Source organism: Ambystoma mexicanum, chromosome 1q, assembly GCF_040938575.1.
Source record: "Ambystoma mexicanum isolate Mex_15411 chromosome 1q, UKY_AmexF1_1, whole genome shotgun sequence".
NCBI lineage: Eukaryota > Metazoa > Chordata > Amphibia > Caudata > Ambystomatidae > Ambystoma > Ambystoma mexicanum.
This window is the reverse complement of record NC_090922.1, coordinates 867,393,069-867,412,651: the sequence shown is the minus strand read 5'-3', so window position 1 is coordinate 867,412,651 and position 19,583 is coordinate 867,393,069. Positions and strand designations below refer to the sequence as shown.

Here is a 19,583-nt window from a genome sequence, read left to right as displayed (position 1 = left end):
GAACTGAGAAGTCTGAGACCTCAACATCCTTGGTGTTCTTCAACCCCACTATGAGTACCTTTGAAACCATCCTACAACATCTAGTGAACATCAGATTCAGGTGGATCAGAGACTCTGTAAAGGGTTAGAGCAAGAGAGAACTATACCTCTATCACATATAGTCCCTCTTGGTATATTACAGCCATACCAAGAGGGAGAAGATTTGAGTGCCTTGTTCATACATTTTGAACGACTCGCTAACCAATTTAATTGGGATGAAAGTTTAAAAAGATGTTTTTTAGCACCTTGTTTCCAATGGAGATTTATAGATCTTGTATAGGAAAATGCCAATCCATTGTGGCTACTACATTTCCTGCAATTAAACAAAGATTGTTAAGGGCAGATGGAGACATTTTACTGATTAAAATTCAGGGAAAAACATCTCCTACCCAATGAAAGTCTCTTAGAATTAGCCTGGTGGGTACAGAATACACCTACCCAATGGTTAGAAAAAAAAGCCGACCTGAAATCCTTGAACCCCTAAGCTTAGAACAATGTATCAATGCCCTTCCACCGTTTTTACAATAAGCCCTCACTTGAAATAGCCATTCAAGTAGCCCAAGCACACTTGGAGGCTGCCCATTATGCAAAACAGAAAGGGAAACCTACAGAGTTACAAGAAGAGATGAAGATAGGCCCAAAATGTATACCCTGAAAAGTGGTCACACCTCCCCCCTACCCTGCAGGGACAACCTAAGTAAGGAAGAAACCCAGAAAAGGGGTCCTCGAATTGCAAAGTCTCACTTACTATCCAGAGAAGAAGTAGGAAGAATAAAAACCTCCCTCCCTGGACCACCTAAACGTTTCTCATGTGGAGAGAAAGGACATATAGCAAGGATTTCTTCCAAGACTAGCTTGTTAGCACCTATGGAGATAGGGCGGCTAACAGATGATCCTTGGGAGGAAGGGAATGAGGAAACTGAGGCAGACCCAGATCACTAAGGAAAAGTATTGTAGTATCCAACCTTTTCAGACCTATGAAAAGATCCAGATAAACGCAATATGGGCTAATGTTCTTATCGATTCAGGAAGCCGATCTCCTTTATCCAGAAGACAGAATAGTTTCTACATCTCCATGGACACAGCTAATTTTTACGTGTCGACTATCCTATAAAAATTACCTGTGTCCATGGAGATGTAGAGACCTATTCTAATTGCCCTTATCCCTGAAAGTTAGAAACCAACCTACGATGATGAAAACAGCAATACTATCTGGTCTACCAGAAGAATTGATCATAAGCACTGATTTTCCTACCTTTCATGAATTAATAATACCCTCCAATAGTTTGAATCAAAAACCTCCATATTGTCCTTTATGCTCATGGGAACCATCTATTGAATTTTCAGCGAATCCCTTGTGGAATTGGGAAAAAAGTATAGCTCTTGAACCAGGGAAAACAAAAATATGCACTTGAGTGACATAAGAAAAGAGTTGCTTTAGAAAAAAGAAGGGGAAGCCACAAAAATAAGGGGTGCATTATGTGATAAATTGAGAGAATTCGTCCCTTCTACCCAAGTGGGAGCCCTCCTCTCCCCTGTGAGGCTTGTTAGGTAAGCCCATTCCCCAACACCCTCACCAGGGGTAGAGGCAAATGCGACCTCACCAAGAGAGACTCTGCCTTTGGGGACAAGGACTACGATTTCAGTGAGGAACTCCCTATGGCTTATGTGGACTAATACAATATACCAAACGGTTATTAAACTCATAAGGATAATGTGAAGTTATATATATGAACAACAAGAAATTGAAGATATTCCTTTAAATTCAAGTCTCCAATGGACTGCAATGAGGAGGCTGAAAAGGGATGCGAGACTAACCAGTGGGAGGAGGCTGAGAGCGAAGATCTGAGAGTCACAGCAAAAGTTCCCTGTGTGCAATAAAGAGGAAGACGGGGGTCTGGGAGAACGTTGATCTCACATGCGACAGAGCCGCACCAGTGCGGAATAGAAATGCTCAGCAATCGGCGTGCAAGAGCAGAAGAAAGCCAAGCAAGGTGGAGGAGAAAGTGCGGGGGTGGCGTGACCACGGAATCAAAGTGGTGGGCAGTCTGCCAGTACAACAGCACCGAGACCATCCAGGGGAGTAAGCAGCTCCCAGTCTGAGTCACGATCCCTGTGATGTTGCAAAGACGAGAACGGCACATCCAGGAAGGAGACGCTGTGGAGAGCCAGCTGCAGAGCAGCGACGAGAAGGAAAGAGAATCCAAGGACCTAGAGGTATCACCGATGTTGCCCTGTAACTCAGAAGGTAAAACAGGGAATGGGAATACCAGCAAACCAAGCGGGACTTATAAGTTAAGCAATACTCCTCCCAGTACCAATAGGAAAACTATTGGAAATAATCCAGTCAAACAGAACAGTTTGAGCAAGATAAGAAGAAATACGAAAACCATACAGTGGGAAAGAAAAGTGGAGGTTTATCACTTTGGGGAAAGGGCAAGGCCCACTCATATCTTGAAAGGAAGAAATAGGGCACAAGAAAGAAACATTTCAGGAGAACAAACCTGCAAAGCCAGGAATCCCAAACTCATATGAAACTGCACCCTGGGAAGGGGGAAATTGTAATTGGAACTTGAACTACTATAAAATAGAGGATAAGAGTGCAATAGAGATTCAAGAACCGGATACAGTGGAGGACCAGGAAGTATTTGCATATGGTCTATTGAGGGATGTGAGACCAAGAAGAATAAGAAGGGAATTGCCAACCTCTTAAAAGAAAAGCATAACTTGATACATAGGATGACAAGAGGCTGTTTGCATATGGCCTATCTAAAGGAGTAGAAATTTGTGAGAAAACACGAGCACCAGGAGAAGGGGGTCATTCTCCTGACCGTAATTAGTTATAATAGTGGTAGGGTCAGATAGCTTAGATTGGAACAGAGGACGGATTTGTTTTTGGACATTCAACTGGATTTATGAGCACCTTAGTTAGAAAGATAGGCATGGAGCACCCCATATTTGTAGGTAGATATGGGCCTTAATTTACTTTAAATAACTGTCACAATAAGAACATGCCTGTACCGCATCAGTGTCCTTCTGTTGATCCTCCACATACCTCAATTACTACCACACTGGTGCATTTGGTACTAATTTGGTAAAATGACTACACTTCTTGCAAAGCCCAATATTACAGCTTCTGCCAGCCTACTCCATAAAGTAGAAACACATGAAGACCAAAATAGAGTCCTTAAAAAGCATCCCTGCCCTGGTAGCCATATGGACCATTACATGTAGTACATCAGAAAAAGAGTTGCAGGAGAACTTCACTAGAAGCCCCTCTGGCCACAGAAGTAAAGACAAGAAACCAGAGAAACCCCAACAATGGACTTCCAACAACGTCAACGTTGTATGACAGGAGTGGTGCTGGCAACTTATACAGAAGGGTACATGCAGGCTGATGTTGGCTGGAATAGTCTTCAGTTGGATGATTACAGAGAGACAGAATTGTGGTATTACTCGAAAGCTAAAACCTGGGATCATCTGCTGTCCCCTTTTTCTCCTTTTCTTGCAGGAGAAGGGACGATGACCTTTGCTCAGAAATCCTACAGTTTAGGCATCCTGTGTGTTAATCCTCTGCTTTGCAATCATGAGAAGTGTGTGTTGGCTAAGGATCATGTATGTCCCCAAGACCTACAACGGAAACAACCTCCCAATTGCTGATTAATGCGACTGATGTTGGGTAACACGCATTTAAACTTATATTGCAACTCTTACCTGAATGTGTCCTGAAATGCATATCCAAACTTGATTTTCCTTTGCATACCTTTTTACAGATGTCACATTGGTGAAATGTCGTCTTGTATCTAAAAATAAAAAAAATCTGATAAACAATTCAACCGTTTGTTACGATACACCAGGTGTAACAGAAGCGGATGCCAAGAGAAAGGTGGGAAACATTTTTTAAAAACAAATTTTGTACACTTTTTCCTGTTGATAGGTTATACAATCCCGAAAGAAAATCACCAAGGAAACCCACTCAGTTTATTTGTGACCCGGTACTCAAGCATCATACTTACACAAATGTAAATGTTCATGCTACTTCAGTGGTGGTACACATAATAGCGCAAATTAGATGCTATCAGCCTGCCATTGTGTATTTGGATTACTGTCAGGTTCCCGAGCGGATGTGGCCAATAATGTTTCATTTTTGACACTCACCTGTATTTATTTGGATTATATAATTGTTTTCCTGTATTTCAATGTATGGTTAGTTTAGGCCTTAACATGGTTATTGCACAGTGCAGAGGTTATCTTAAGCCAAAATGGTGGAAGGAACCTGGATTCCTGATTGGTGGAGGGTTAAACAAAGGGCCAGCCAGAACATTCTTAACTGCCTTTCATTTAGAATTGTCCTTGGGGTAGGTCCTGTGATTTTTGTGTCCAGAGTTTAGGCCTGGAAATACTGAAGAAGATAATCTTATGCAACTCAAGAAGATTAGGAATTTGAAGTTCAGCCGGTAGATTTGTGAATTGTTCTTCAATTTAAGTTAAGTTATGCACTCTTAAAGACAACTAATATTTCCAGCTAAAATAAATTTTAAAATAGTTTCCTTAAATAGGGTTTAGGTGATTAAATACTTTAAAAACGATTTCCCTATTTGTAGGGAAGAGATTCCCGCTTCCTTTTTCTAGTGTATTTTCTGAGGCTAACTGTGTTCCTTTTAATGCGCGTGCACATGAATTCTGACAGACTTGTAAACTTTCAAACTTGCGAAGCAATGTAGATTTCTGTGAGTGGTTTTTGACTTGGCGTGACTAATTAGATTTTCTACAGGAAGTATCCAGTTTCATCACATCACGGTGAGCAGTTTCTGCACGTCGAGTTCAGTGCTTTAGACAGTGCTGACAGAACGTTGCATCCCAGGGAAACTACAGGAGTTTAACGGTAGCGGAGGTCCAGGCAAGACGAAATCGCTTCGGATTTCGGACAGATGATGGGCTTGTACGAGGTGAGTCACGCAGCAACTTTGAGCACGGCGGCAGTTTGTTAGTCAATTTCCTGATAAAGATTATGCAATCTAGTATTCTGTTAGCGCGGAAACTGGATTATAAAAGGCTGTGCCTCTGACTTGTGCAAGGCAATTAAAAGACATTTGTTATTTCTGATCTCATTTTTAGTACTCTCGAGCATTCAGTCTCTAGGTAAACAGGATTTAACTTGTTTTTAAAAGGTTCTTAAATAGGTTGGCAAGGTCTTGTGTGGGAAAAAAGAAACGTGAAAGTGCATCACCAAAATAACTCATTGGATGGCAAGCTAATGACTTTGCGCAAATACTATCAAATGAGGTTCAAGTTTGGATTAGCTTTTAGAATTCAGGTTAGGTTTTTGGTGGCACATGGTGTGAAGAACAACCAAGTCAACAAGCTAAGGACTAAGAGAACAAATTCAGTTCCCATAGGTTATATGTGTTAAAAGGAGTTTTCAGAATAACTACACTCGATTGGGTCTCTTTAGTTTCATAACCCAGTTAAGGAAGCAGGCATTTCTGGAGAAAGACAGTTTAGTGAAATACAGTTAAGAACTACTGAAGCCTTTCATCGTTTTTTTTGTCATTGATCCCAAGGTTGAAACTATTCTTCTAGGCTTTCAGCAGAGGATTCTCCGGTACTGTTTCACTTATTTGGGTTTTTTAGAGCGGGAGGTGAAATTAGACAGACTAGAAGCTCACCTTGTTTTTTTTCATTTATGCAGATATCCATCCTAAGGAGGAAGATGATCCATTGTCTCAGTTTGTTATTTTGCCCCATTCCCCTTTCCCCGAGGGGTGTTTCGAGCTCAGCTGTAATTCCCAAATGGTTGTGCACAAGACGCCTTTGTAGGTCTGTGGGGTTCAGCAGCTTTCAAGGAACATTTACATTCTCTGTTTAAATTTTGAACAGGGCGACCTACAGGTTGTGTTTGTTTTCAGGAGAGGTTTCTACAAAAGCATAGAATCTTTGCAAATCTGTCAACTCAATGCCCTGAGCTCTACTTGCAAAACACTTCTGGTAAATAGATAGCTAGGTACAGACTTCACTGTTAATATACAACTCCAGTTAATAAAGGCCATGGGAATAATACCACTGTAAAGATATGTGGGAATAGCATATGCCAGTGTCAACATTATATCATTAGAGTAGGCGGTCAAGGTACCAAATATGTCTGGTGGAGATCCAGCACTCACATACAATGAAGAAACTCACATCAATTACGAAAGAAGGCGGGACAGTGTTTGGAATGGTCTGGTTTCTGTACTCTGAACATTCACCATTGTTTCTTGGATCCACAAAGACAAAAAAGAAGTCTCCCCGGACAAGATTATTTTACAGTACTAGTGAAAGATTTTGCAGATTACAGAATTCTTAATATATGGTTTAATGATATGTCACTGTGGATGAAGCCACAGAACATTGTACACTGTAACTCAACTGTATAAATAACTGTATGTTGTCAAGCCTCACACATTGGGCCGCTTTTTGTAACCCACAAGCAAGCCTCCTTATGCATACTTATAGCGCCTTGTTGCCTAGAGGGCTGCAGTGCGCTTTACAAATCCAAATAAATCTTTATTTTCAATAGCTTTACTGACCATGCATCAGCTGTTTCATTAGATAAGGTAGGAGGCTGCCTACTGTTCCTGTGATCTTCTTGAAGGAGAGAAGAGGCGATGGTTTGAAGGGTACATTATAGGTGGACAATGTTGCGCTGTATGATTCAATCCTGCCCTCTTAAATCGCTTATGAAGACACATGTACTCAGAAATTGTATAATACACACCTTAAAAGTAAAAGAACCACTATGCGTTATTAGGATGTAGATTTTGAGGTCTCTGTACTACTTACATTAAGGTATTAAAATGATCTTTTGGGTAACACTCCAATTTGTATTCATTTATTTTGTGTAGGGTATCAGAAATATGTTTATTTATTCACTTATCTTTTTCTATATTTTGAGGCATTACAGCCAGGTAGAGGGCTGTGACAAGTGTTATCCTCCCATACCCAAGTTACAAGCTTGAAGCAAAGCTGAGGAGTCATAATGAGGATAAGGATTGAGAACACCTTTAGACATGCTTCACCCACAGAGGGGTGAACACCTTTTTACGGCTCTCCCCCAGGGATGTAATGCCATTATAACACATAAATATCTTAAAAACAGGTTACAAACAAAAGAAAACAGCTGGTAAAGGTGCTCAGACCCTTGCAGTAATCACCATCCTGGAATGGTGGATAAGGCAGACAATGAGCAAGAAGGCGGTCAAGCTTGTACAAGCGTGAAATATTCTTTACAGTGGCACACCAATATTCCTCTATCATACTTAAGCAATATTGCCTTGAGCTGCAGGCAATCCAGGATGTTATGAGCCCATAAACCTGACTTAGAGGCCCAAGCAAGGAGAAGGCAACAGAACATCATATATTTCAGAGCATCTTTGGATAATATAGCGATTGATACCTGGTTGTGTGGCCACATTTTAGGGTGAGAACCCAAAATTGTCTTGAAATGGTAAAGGGGGCCACCGAGCTTCAGTTGCTCGACCGACAGTGGTTATCCGTACCTTTTTCAGTCCCTTTCTGCTCTCTTCTGTTGATGCAGAGGGAGTAAGAATCTGCCAGAATCATGTAGCGGGAGCCAGACACAGCCACAGATTGGGAAGAACGCTCACCAGGACGAGGCAAGCAGCAGAAAAGGATTGTGGACCAGGCCTGGGGAGTAGGGACTGGTGGGAGGGAGAGAAGGCAGTGAGAGACACTCAAGTTGATGTTACAATCCTGCCAGCCAGCAGAATCAATAGATTGACAGGCGATTACTGCTTGGAAACCATGGATCCCGAGTGGTTTACAGGATTCTAACATTCCACTCAGTGTGCTAACATTTAATAATATACTTTCGTCATTTGTTGTTCTTTTAAGGGACCTGGTTACATTTCTAAATGATGATACCTATTGGAGATATAACTGCTGAATTTAAGGTTTTTGATTCAAAATGCATAAGAATGTTAAAAACTATGATAAAGCCTCTATTTAACATGACTCAAATAATTTGCAACAGCAGTAAACCCTTTATCTCTAACATGAAAGCAACATGGAAAACAAATGGAAAACTCAAAACAACAGAAAGCAAAGATGGGGGCATGGCCATGCAGGACACAGAGGCAGTGACTCCTGTGAGCTCTGTCCCCCGCATGAAGTCTACAGAAAAAGAATGACAAGGTTTGCAATATTTCTCCTATGAGGTGCTTCAGAGGGTCATCTGACCCTGGCATTAGTATGTTAGTGAGGCTTAGGGAGCTGCTGATATGAGGTGCGGTCTGGGCTCGACCACTACATCAGGAGGTACAAGGCAAGATGGCACCTCTGGCTCAGCAGACCCCGAGCAACAGGTAGCAGCAAGTGGAATGAACAGTTACCCTGGTCTTCCCGGTGGCTGAACAGACTCTTGGTACCTACCGGCTTCAAGTGCCGAACCAGGCAGCAGAGAAGAGGTAGTGACAAAAGTAATCCTAGAGGAGTGTGGGGGCAGGCTACGCTACAAAATTAGAAGGAAGGGTTACGTGAAAAAGTACCTTAAGGAGCAGATTGCTTATATAAGCTTCATTTCGGCAACGCCAGCTTCCAAAATGAAAATATGAAAGATATGCATCACCCACACAGGGGAATGCTGAAGAGACGATAGGAGAGTCTAGAGGCAAATAGGGGCACAGTGAAGAGCTCACAAGGTCAGGAGAGAGCTCCGAGTAGCCTCCAGTCAGTGACCAAGAACATTTTAAAACATCTACTGGAGGAGGCAAATAATGAAATAAAAGTAAATATGGAGGCACATGCTGGCACAGATCGATCTGCCGAAGGAATGGGGTGAGCATTTGTCTTCGTAACAGAATTGAGCCCTCTGTAGTCCGCACAAAAGCGAACTTCCCACTTTCCCACTACTGGTTTTTTTTTTAGGGACCAGTACCACTGGGCTAGCCCAAGGGGTGTGGGATGTCTCTATCACTCCAACGGCCAACATCTTGGAAAATTCCTCCTTGATGGTGTCCCTGACCTTATCGGACATCCGGTGAATGGTACTCTTCACCGGCTTACTGTCTCCAGTGTCCACATCATGGGTGTACCAATCTGTGCGAACGCTAGTTAGTGAAAACAGACTGGCAAACTGTCCCAGTGAACAGCGATAGCCTGTCAGTTGCTGTTCTGACATGTCTGTTGCAAGGTCGACACATTCAACTGAACCATCTGTAGCTTCAGTGTGCAGGAGGTCAGGGAGAGGACCGGCCTCCTCCTCTGTTTTTCCATTAGTCACTAATGCCATGACCAAGTCATCCCGGCTATAATGGGGTTTTAGCCGGTTGGCGTGAAAGACCCTGCACATCTGTTTAGGTCCTTTCACGTCAAAGAGATGACCTTTTCCAGCACACAGTAAGGCCCAGTGAACTTGTCCTGAAGGGCACGGGGTTTGTAAGGCTCCATAATCCATACCCACTGGCCTGGTGAATAGACTGTCACTGTGGCCTTCTGGTCGTGCCAGTGCATCATCAGCTCCTGACTGGTCTTCAGATTCTTTGTTGACTGTTCCATGTACTTTGCCATTCTAGACCGAAGGAGAGTACATAGTCCACCAAATCTCGTGACGGGGATGAGGGTTTGCTTTGCCATCCCTCCTTCACTAGACAGGGACCTTGTACAGGGTGTCCAAACAAAAGCTCAAAGGGGCTAAACCCTACTCCGTTATGTGGCACCTCCCTTTAGGCGAACAGAAGGCATGGCAGGAGAATATCCCATTTTCTCCGCGTCTGCTCTTCCAAGCCACCTATCATGCCTTTCAGGGTGTTGTTGAACCACTGAACAAACTCATTGGTTTGTGGATGGAAGGATGTAGAGAACCGGTAGGTGACGCCACACTCTTCCCACGTAGCCTTCATATATGTTGATATGAAGTTTGATCCCCTGTCAGACATGACTTCTTTGGGGAATCCAACACGGGAGAATATCCCAATCAGAGCCTTCGCAACCACGGGCGGGGTGCTTTGATGCTCCTCAGAGGGACAGCCTCAGGGTATCTTGTGGCATGGTACACCACCACCAAGATATTTCTGTTCCCCGAGCTGGTTTGAGGATCCAAAGGTCCCATAATATCCATGCCTATTCTCTCGAAAGGCCACCCAACCACGGGTAGTGGAATTAAGGTGGCCTTTGTGGCACCACACGAAGCTTGACAAGTCGGGCAGGAACGGACACATTCCTTAACTTTTACACCGAACTGCAGCCAGTAAAGGTGCACAGACAACCGATCTGATGTCTTAGTCACTCCCAAGTGACCCGCTAAAGGCATTTGGTGAGCCAAATCCAACTTTGTGGCATTAGGGAACCACCAACCTTCTTGCTCTCAAAATCCTTTGGTTCACTGTACAGGAGTCCATCATCCCAGTACACTTTAAACAGTCCAGAGGCCTCGCCCTTAGCCTGCTTCGGAGACCCGCCAGAGTGGGACACTCTTTCTGGGCTGTGTAGAAGTCAGTCTGATCTGGGCCCCCAGCTGATGCAAACTCATCCAGCTTGGCCAGACCCTGCAGATAGGCACCCACCTGGTCCTCCACTTCAGGTTCCTGCGCTGCACCAGGGAACTCTGAAATCACGGGGTCCCCTGCTACCAAACTAGGGTCCTCTGTGGCTACTAGCCTCTCTTAGGTGACTCAGTAGTCTGTGGAACTGGACTAAGGGATACCGGCCACACCAGTTCTAACACAGACTCTGGAAGCACACCAGGTCCTAAGGCTTGCAGAGCGTTCAATCTGGCCATCTCTTTGGCCCTCGATCGTGTAGGCGCTGCGACTATTTCGGGATTAGGAAGATCATTACCCAACAGACATGAGACAGGGATGGAGTCTTTCACCCCTACACGGCGCTGGGTCGTTTCACCTTGCCAGCTGAACTCTACTATCGCCAAGGTGCACTTACTCTTACCATCAAATCCACTTACACACAAATCAGGCCCACTAATATACTGGTCTGGCTGTACCCATTTCTGGGTGATAGCGGTAACGCTAGCCACAGTGTCTCGGACCGCAGGAGTTTTGTGTCCATTCATGTACACATGCTCTAGATAGAGTTGAGTATTGGGGACTGGGGTCTCTTCTGGAGATCCGGTACTGTTCCCACTCAGTGTCACAATCCACATTCGGCCACTCCCTGGTCTAGTTGGAAATCCTCCTCTAAGAGGCCCACACTAATGATGGCCTCTTCCACGAGTCCAACATTCACTATGGATTGCTTGGTTGGGTAAGTCATGCAAGCAGAATCCCCTTTCCTATAGCCCAGCCCCTTACACCCAAAACAACCTATGGGTGGTGAGAACGCAGGTGTCCCAGTGTTAGGGGTGCCTGTGCTTTTCTTTACGGTGTGCACGGCTGAACTAGAGTTTGGGGATTTCCCTTCGTTCTTTTGGGGACCTGACTTTGGAGAGTATTGGGTTGGACCTTTGCACTTCCCATCCTCGTTTACTCTTTTGCACGCCAATTTGTCTTCCGGCTGGGGTGTGCTCACCTGACCCTTTTTCTGGACTGCGGTACTCACGAATCGGTCGGGAGACTTCGCAAGCTCCGTAGGATCTGTGATAGTCTTGTCCACAAGATGCTGGTATAGGTCAAACTCACACATTTTCTAAACGCATGCTGCATGCAATCAAATTGTACATCCCTTTAAAATTGTCAACTTTGTTAGCAGTCACCCACACGCTCAGATATTTCAACGGCAAGTGTGTGAACGCTTGAAATGTCTGCCCACTTTTCTTTCCGAGCTCTCTGAGGCTGGGGTTTTACAGAACTTCCCGAGTAGGGCTGCCTTCCCTTTCCAACTGAAAAATTGCATCAGACCCCGGTGTCTGTAAGCGGCTCATCAGGGCTGCACCCCACAGTACCTCATCCACCTCCTGCAGCTGGAATGCTAGCTTGAGCGCTTCAAACCAGTCTAAAATATCCTTCCCCACCTCATAAGCCTGTACTAAATATTTGGGGCTGTGACATTGCGGCTTATCCCGGACACTCTGGTTTGAGCCACTACTGCTGCCTTTGCTAGTGGTGGACCTGTTGGCTGCCTTCTACTTTTCAAGCGCCAGCTTGCGCATCTCTATGGTGACATTGTCCTGTTGTTTCTGTTCCGCTAGCGCTAGTCTCCTCACCTCAAGCAGGAGCCTTCTAGCAGCTACCTGATTCACAGCCGGAACAATTACTGGGCCACTTAGAGACTGTGCTGAGGCCTGGGACCTGCTGGATGCCGCACTAGCACCTCTCCGCACTAACACTCAAATGTTGAGAAACCACACTTGCCCCCACGGTGGGATAATAGGTGAGAAACACTGCTCGTGTGGTCGTCCTCGTCATTTTCCCCCTCCTGAAGGTCTTGTCCGTTCGGGTACACACGGCCTATGCTGTCCCCTGGGGTCTTCTCCCCAACCTCCCTTGCTTCTACCCAAGCTTGGAGGCTGGTCAGCAACTCAGGTTTATTAACCTTAGTGCTGTGGGGAAGTCGCCACTCTTGAGTATCATATTCCCCCTCCAGAAGGTCTTGTGTCTGTTTGGGTACACAGGGCCTTAGAATGATGTATACTTGAATCCATCCACATCATGTGGCGCTCAACAAGAGAGTGCACCGTCCTGAAGACTGGCATCAACTGAAGCACAGCTAGATGCTCCACTCCGTCGAAACTACTAATGCGATGTAGGACAATACTATTATTGATTGAATGTATTTCACGTATATTTGTGTAAACATTTCCGCAAACACACGTGTGAATACCAGCCCCCTCTCGCATGATCCCCTTCACCCGATTGGGGTCTCTGGCTCTTCACTTGCGCGTATGCGGCGTGGCCTCAGGCAGTTGTAAGGGAGGATAGGTCCAGGAGACCTCCCTCCCCTGCATGACCCCACCTTGTGAGGTTTGTGGCTCGTCAGGAGCCCCCCTTTCACCAGGGCCCAGGTGACAGGGTGACTACTGATTGACACACAGGACTAATCATGCTGTAGCATGGACACCATTTTGGAAAGCATCAGGACTCCATTTTAGATATTGACAACCTGAAACCCAATGAGACAGCCTGCCTGCGAATGCTGCAGCTTGGCCCCCACTCACAGAGAGCCATGCCCTTCCCCTGGCGCCTCCGCTCCATGGCAGATCCGCTGAAGGGCCGTTCTCACGAGCAACCAGACACAAACAAGTATCAGAACAAACACTGTATCATTTACCTTCCGCAGTACATCACTGTCCCAGAAGTGACCCGATTCGCGGTTCAAGTCTGGAAAATAACAGAAAACCATCTTAACAGAACAGGCCTCGACCCTGCATCTAACCCGTAACATGTAAAATATATAGGGCCTCATTCAGAGTCTGGCGCTAACCAATGGCGATATTAGCGCCTTGGTCGGCGCCGGACCCGTACCGGCAACGCCCTGGTGGAATGGGAAATTACCGCCCTATTCCGAGTTGACCAGGGCGGTAATTTCCCATTCCCCAGGGCTCTTCCCCATTCCCAAATGAGCCCCCATAGGGCTCAATGGGAATGGGGAAATTGCAAATAACGGTGACCGTACTTTACGGTCACCGTTATTGGCTTAAAAGCCCCTTTGCGCCCTCGTTCCTAACGCCTGCTAAAAGCAGGCGTTAAGGACGAGGGCGCAAAGGGAACTCGGAATGTGGCGGTAAGGGATTACCGGCACCGGTCTCGTTAACGGTGACCGGTATCCCTTACCGCCATACTCGGAATGAGGCCCATAATGTCGATACCCACTTTGTATGAACCCTTGTCAATGTTCAAACACACTCCAATGCCTGATGGTTTACAAAGGTTGCTATATCAAATATAAACACTCATGTTTAACAAAGAACTAATTCATAAGTTTTGGTAAAACAAGCAGGGTCTTAGCCCATATACGGTACCATGTGTAATGAAAAAGAAAGTGATACTGACCACCTAGGGTAACTAACGAATGCTGCTAAGTACAAAGGAAGGCAAACGGAGCATTACTGCGTGTGCGTGTGTGTGTGTGTGTGTGGGACACGTTTAAATGTACAAGCCAGAATGAAAATGTATTATCGTCTCTGAATATATTGCTCCCTCACTTCTGAGTATACCATCAAACCTAATGCTACCTCGTGTTATTCAGCTACTACCGTATGGCATTGCTAAAATATAATCATTCAATGTTTAATGATGTATGTAACAATGCCAAATCAACGTAGACAGATATAAAATAATATACAAATGTATAGCCGGTAGAAATGTGTGATCGTTTTTTATATTACCAACTTTATTAATCATCTCATGGTCAGCCAAAAGAATTATTTACAACCCGGTCCTAAAACCCCACTGCCTCAAGGGGCCAGAGGTACACCCTCGCTGGTCCAGTGGCCCTCCGGTTCACCCTAAGTTAATGGGCCTTGGGAAACAGATATTCAACCCTGTACTAACACATCATAAAGTAATTCTTCACTACATCTAACGAGACCAGAATGACAGTGCAGCCCACCCCATGCCCTCAAACCAGACCCCCAGGTTTATTACACCCAGCCAACAGGTCAGAAGTAACAGTGTCCTGATGTATTGGTAAAGCCTCACATTATATGTATTCCTCCTGTGTCTTATTAACCTTTAGAGTAACCTATTGCAGGATTTACAGGACAACCGGAATTATCTAAATTAATGAATGTTGTGTGTGTGGCCACAAGGGCAGAAAAAGTCAGGGCACCCGTCCATCAGCGACACTGACTGCGCCTGTCCTAGCAGCCCCACCCCGATGAGCCCAGCTGACCTATCCGCCCCACGTTGGCACCACGCTGATGTTCACCAACCACGGGGCGGCTCGTCACAACTGCACCTATAGTTAGTCGATGCCACCCAATCCCCAAGATTATGTGCCCCCTATAGTGTGTAGGTTTCTATGATGAAATTTTGTAATAAATATGACTGCCTTTGCTATTGTCAGACAGAGCGCTCTCTGAGCTTGCAGAGTCCTTTGCATGCCCTATTTGAGTAGATAAAGAACCTTTTTACTTTTACCCGCACTTGGTCCTAGCCTCATTCCCTTTTGGGTGTGTCTCTTATTGCCTCTCATTGCGGTGAGGGTAATGCCTTTTGGGGATGCTTGCCTTCACAGTCTACACTAGGGTGATATTAGCACTTTAACTGTGATGCACTTTATCCTTATTGTGAAGACCCAATATCCATTGTGGGCCAATGTAGATTTAATATGCAATTTTATTCATTTGCGAATAATAATAAATTACAAATGTTTGGGTTGTTTTTGATCTGTTTGTGCCTTTCTGGGCCCTGTTTCATTGAAGTCTGTTGAATGCCCATGTATTAATTTGAATCTAGTTCCGCTTGACATGACCACTGTTTGACAATTGGAAGTCACCTCTTTTGACATAAGATGCACAGGACATCCTTGGTCATGCCTTTTATAGTCTCCATGTCATGTCCATGACGATTACGAATACCTAGCAGTGACTAAATGTTGCCTGCAACAGTACTTTTATCAGTGGATGACTAAGATGTGCGCAAGGCTCCAACCGATCCGACTGCTTGCCACTGACGTGACTAATCAACTTCCGGGGCACCAGTGGTCCTGGGATATCATTTTCTAAACCATCAATCAACCCCACACCTCTAGTACACCAGAAACGATGCTAACAGATTGGAATACAGGTGAATTATAAGACCTCCTTGTCAGATTTTAGTAACGTGTACGGAACAGCAGGCTTATCTCAGCAAGGTCGTGGATTGTTGGTCAGTTGCAACATAGCAAAAATGCAATTATTATCCAATGATAAAAGGGACAATCCAGTCAAGGTTGTATAAAAATATCTACTTTATTAATACTACAACAGACAGTTCAAGCACACTACAAATACGACCCACCCTGTAAAGGAACACAGAGGACAGACAGTTTCACAAAGGAAAGGGGTGCACTCTGGATACTGACAGGAGGATAGTTGGTAAAGTAATCAGTCTTACTGTTCAAGGTTATTCAGTTCCAGAACCAAGGGGGCAAAGGGTCATAACTGTCTCTACAGGCCTTCAGAACCGCAATGTACCTGGTGCTGAAGAAGGTCTTGGTGCTCGACAGTGTTGAGGCGTTTCCAGGGTGCTTCGCAGCCCTTGAGAGATAGTTAGTGGTGGGAGACAGCTGCAGGTACCAGGCGGCAGGCAGTTCGGCAAGCAAGACTGGACGGACATCTGCAGGCTGTACGGCACGGCGGCTCAGGCCAAGAATCATTGTCTCTGTGCTGGTTGGCGAATCTGGAATGCTGATCGAGGCGGCTCGGATAGCTCTTGTGACTGCGATGCGACAACAGTCGGCGGTGCAGCCGGATGCAGTTCGAGGACTGGACTGTCACGAAAATGTCCTTAAAAGATGGAAGCTGGATGATGCTTGTGTGGCACTCCTAGCTTCTTCGCAGGGCTTGTATCGTCCTTTCAAGGTGGACGGCCCAAAGCTCAGGAGAGTGACTGCAGGCAACGGCCTTGCAGTCACTCCAGCACTTCCCACCTAGGAAGCTTGCTGGCAGAACCTAGCAGGGCACGCTGTGTGCTGGCTGGATCCTGGTTCTGAAGCTGCTGGACGGGTCCTCTGAGTCGGGTGTCTCCCTCTGTTTCCTGGGAGATGTTTAGGGGAGGGATCTTGCTTCCCTCTTGGAACACCTGGCCTTCCGTCACTGGCAGAAGATGTAAGGTAGACTGTACCTTCAGCCTGGGTCCAAATGAGTCCTTCATTTTACTCCTTTCAAAGTCGTCGGATGATCTGCTAAGTGAGGGGTTCAGCCCTCTTTTAAAGCCAAATGGGCCCCAGTGATTGATGCAGGCTAAGCACTCCGTAATTAACCAATCCTGGGTCTCCACCAACATTCTTCTGTTATGCATGAGGTCAGGACCAGAGCGCTGTGCAACAGGACAGACAAGGGGTGACAACACATACCTAAATCCCACCCATCTTCCTGTCTGTTGTAGATCAAAGTGTCTCTCTGGATAACTGAGCCCTCTGTGACTCTTGATTAAAGCACAGGTTTTTCCTTGAAGTTTGTGGCGAGAGCAGACTTCTTGTCTCCAGAAAATCACATACTTCTCCCCTCTGAAAGGGGTCTGCTCTGCAGGGACACCTGCGGTAACTACTGGACCCAGACAGGCCATTCACTGCCTTTCAAACAGAGAGGTGGGAACTAGCTTCAAGTTGACACATTGCATACCACTAGCTGGATTTGACAAAAGAAATGCAGATCCATGGATCCTTTGATATTTAAATTAGGCTGCCCATGGCTGGAGGAAAGTGTGCCTTTTCCCCTTCTTGTGATGCTTTGATGTACCTGGGGCTGTTACATTCCAGATGAATACGACAGCGGAAGACCGCGCCTGTAGGCTGTGTCTTCCCGGAGTAGACGTGACTATGCGTTTTGTGCGGGAAGCAGATGGAATGTGCGTGGAATGGCCTCACACATTTCACAGAGGCTGATCTCCCATCATTCATTTTCATTATCAAAAAAATCAAAAAAGCCCCCTTGAGCGCTCTCTCCCTGTGCAGATGGTCAAATCCCTCACACACAAACCGTTTGGGACTAGGAAGGTGAGCCCGCTATGTAATACACTTCCTTGTGCACAGGGCAAGCGGGATCGCATTAGGAGCGACTCCCTTTAGGGGACAAAGCATACCCAAACAGTGCTGTTACCATACTTACCTGTTATTCAGATTCCAAAGTATTTCCAGGATATATGGCAGTTGAGGAGAGAAATATTTACAAGACCAAACCTTAAACACTATGAACAGGCTGGGCCATGATAGAAAGCTAGAACCAAAAGATACAACTCGGTGGGGGCCATACACCAGCTACCAGAAGCCCAAGTATAGTGAGAGTAAAAAATACTTAGGCCAAGTTATATTGTTTAGTTTTAGTGGTAGGGGGAGCATAGTATAGAATAGGTTTTGAACAGAGGACAGAACATTTTGTCTAACATCCTGACAAGCGCCAGTTTATTATTCTCTCTTGAAGTTAGGGAACCATCATCATAGCTGTAGGGTTATAGTTGAGGTTTTCTGGACTTGTAAGAAAATTTCTTGAACCAGGTCTTCTTGTCCGACTCCTATGTCTGATTTACCACACCTTGGAAGAAGAAAAGAAATTATATATATGGTGTGTGAAGTGGCCAATTTGGCTCTGCGCTGCTATGCGTTACTCTGACCCGCTGAGTACATAGAGACATCTTCCCTCTTTTCTCTCTGTGGGAAAGACAGGCTGGGGGAACCTTTGTCTTTCCTCTTGGAATTTATGTGTGGTTCTTTAGATGCGTGTTATGAGAACAGAAGAGAGTGGGCACCACAAAGAGTATATATGTATTAAGTATAGTACAGCGATTATATTGTCCTGTAGCCAAACGTGGCTTCCCTTGCACTGGGGGCCAATAGAACAAGTGTGAACTGTTTCTTGACCCAGTAATCAAAAACATTCGAAGGACCTTGCATGTATGGAACATGTAATTTATAACAGAATTTCCTGGAACACTCAAGCCACATGTTTAGTGGTATTCATAGACAGTAGTTGTGACGTATAGTAAACAGATGTCCATAAGGTAAAAATCAATGATGAATTTATTCATGAGACAAAGGCAAGCAAACCAGGTCCAATGTTCCACACATGCAAGGTCCTTCCAATGTTCTTGATTACTGGGCCAAGAAACAGTTCACTCTCTTTAGATGCTTGTTGCTATATTCTTACAACCTATCTGTAGAAGGGGATAGGGAAGGGGAATACAAGCCCTAGAGTGCAGTATGACTTAATTCTACAAATCTTTAACCTACGTTTACTTTTTTTTATGGCTGCAGTGGACCATACCTTCCCTTCCTTAACACCTGATAATGCTTTCTTTGACAAGTCCACAAGTGACACTATGTTATCTTTACAATCTTTGTAAGGGCTATTGGAAACTCTTCCACTTTCTATGCAGGGGATCCACATCCTTTTCTTCCTTAGATGGCACTTAAGGCTTTCTTGTGTCGTTGCTTTTGTTAAATATTTAAATGTTCTCATATGCCCTTATTAGAATTGTCAATATTAGAAGGGAAGTATCATTTGTTTGATCTTGTTGGATAAGCTAGGACACAGAGGGCCGGATACATTTGTACTGACTTAGCGGCCTTGTCCCAGTGACCTGGAACTAGCCGAATGACTAGAGTCAGCACTCTTAGTGCGTCTGCGCAGTCCCATATAGTGGCTGCCAGCACTACCAGCATTGCCTGGTGCCAATACAAATGGGATACCCTAATCGAGAGTCCGCTGAGATTTAAAGGCAAATAATAAACACAAAAGGCATACAGGGTAGCGTTACGGCACGTCAGACATTTTCTTTTTCTTTCCCCGCTTTCATTTGGCAAGGAAATTCCTCCTGAATATGCCCCCTCCCACACTATGATCCCATTTATCCCCACCTTCGATATACCATTATTATTTCTCTTATTTACTTATTTTGCTACTTTGGTGTGGCTCTTTTCTTGCTTCTTTGACTTTGCTCCGCTCCCCTTCTCCA

The 19,583-nt window shown here is 45.0% G+C and overlaps 1 protein-coding gene across 2 annotated transcripts in view; it reads right to left on the bottom strand.

Annotated features, from left to right (window-relative positions):
- The window catches only part of ZBTB41 (zinc finger and BTB domain containing 41), a 744,921-nt gene that overhangs the window by 63,491 nt on the left and 661,847 nt on the right, over window positions 1-19,583 (bottom strand). For both annotated transcript variants that reach the window (XM_069641521.1, XM_069641522.1), the window contains one exon: window positions 3,754-3,842. In XM_069641521.1, the coding sequence (XP_069497622.1) occupies window positions 3,754-3,842 (89 nt within the window). The remainder of the gene's footprint in view (window positions 1-3,753; window positions 3,843-19,583) is intronic.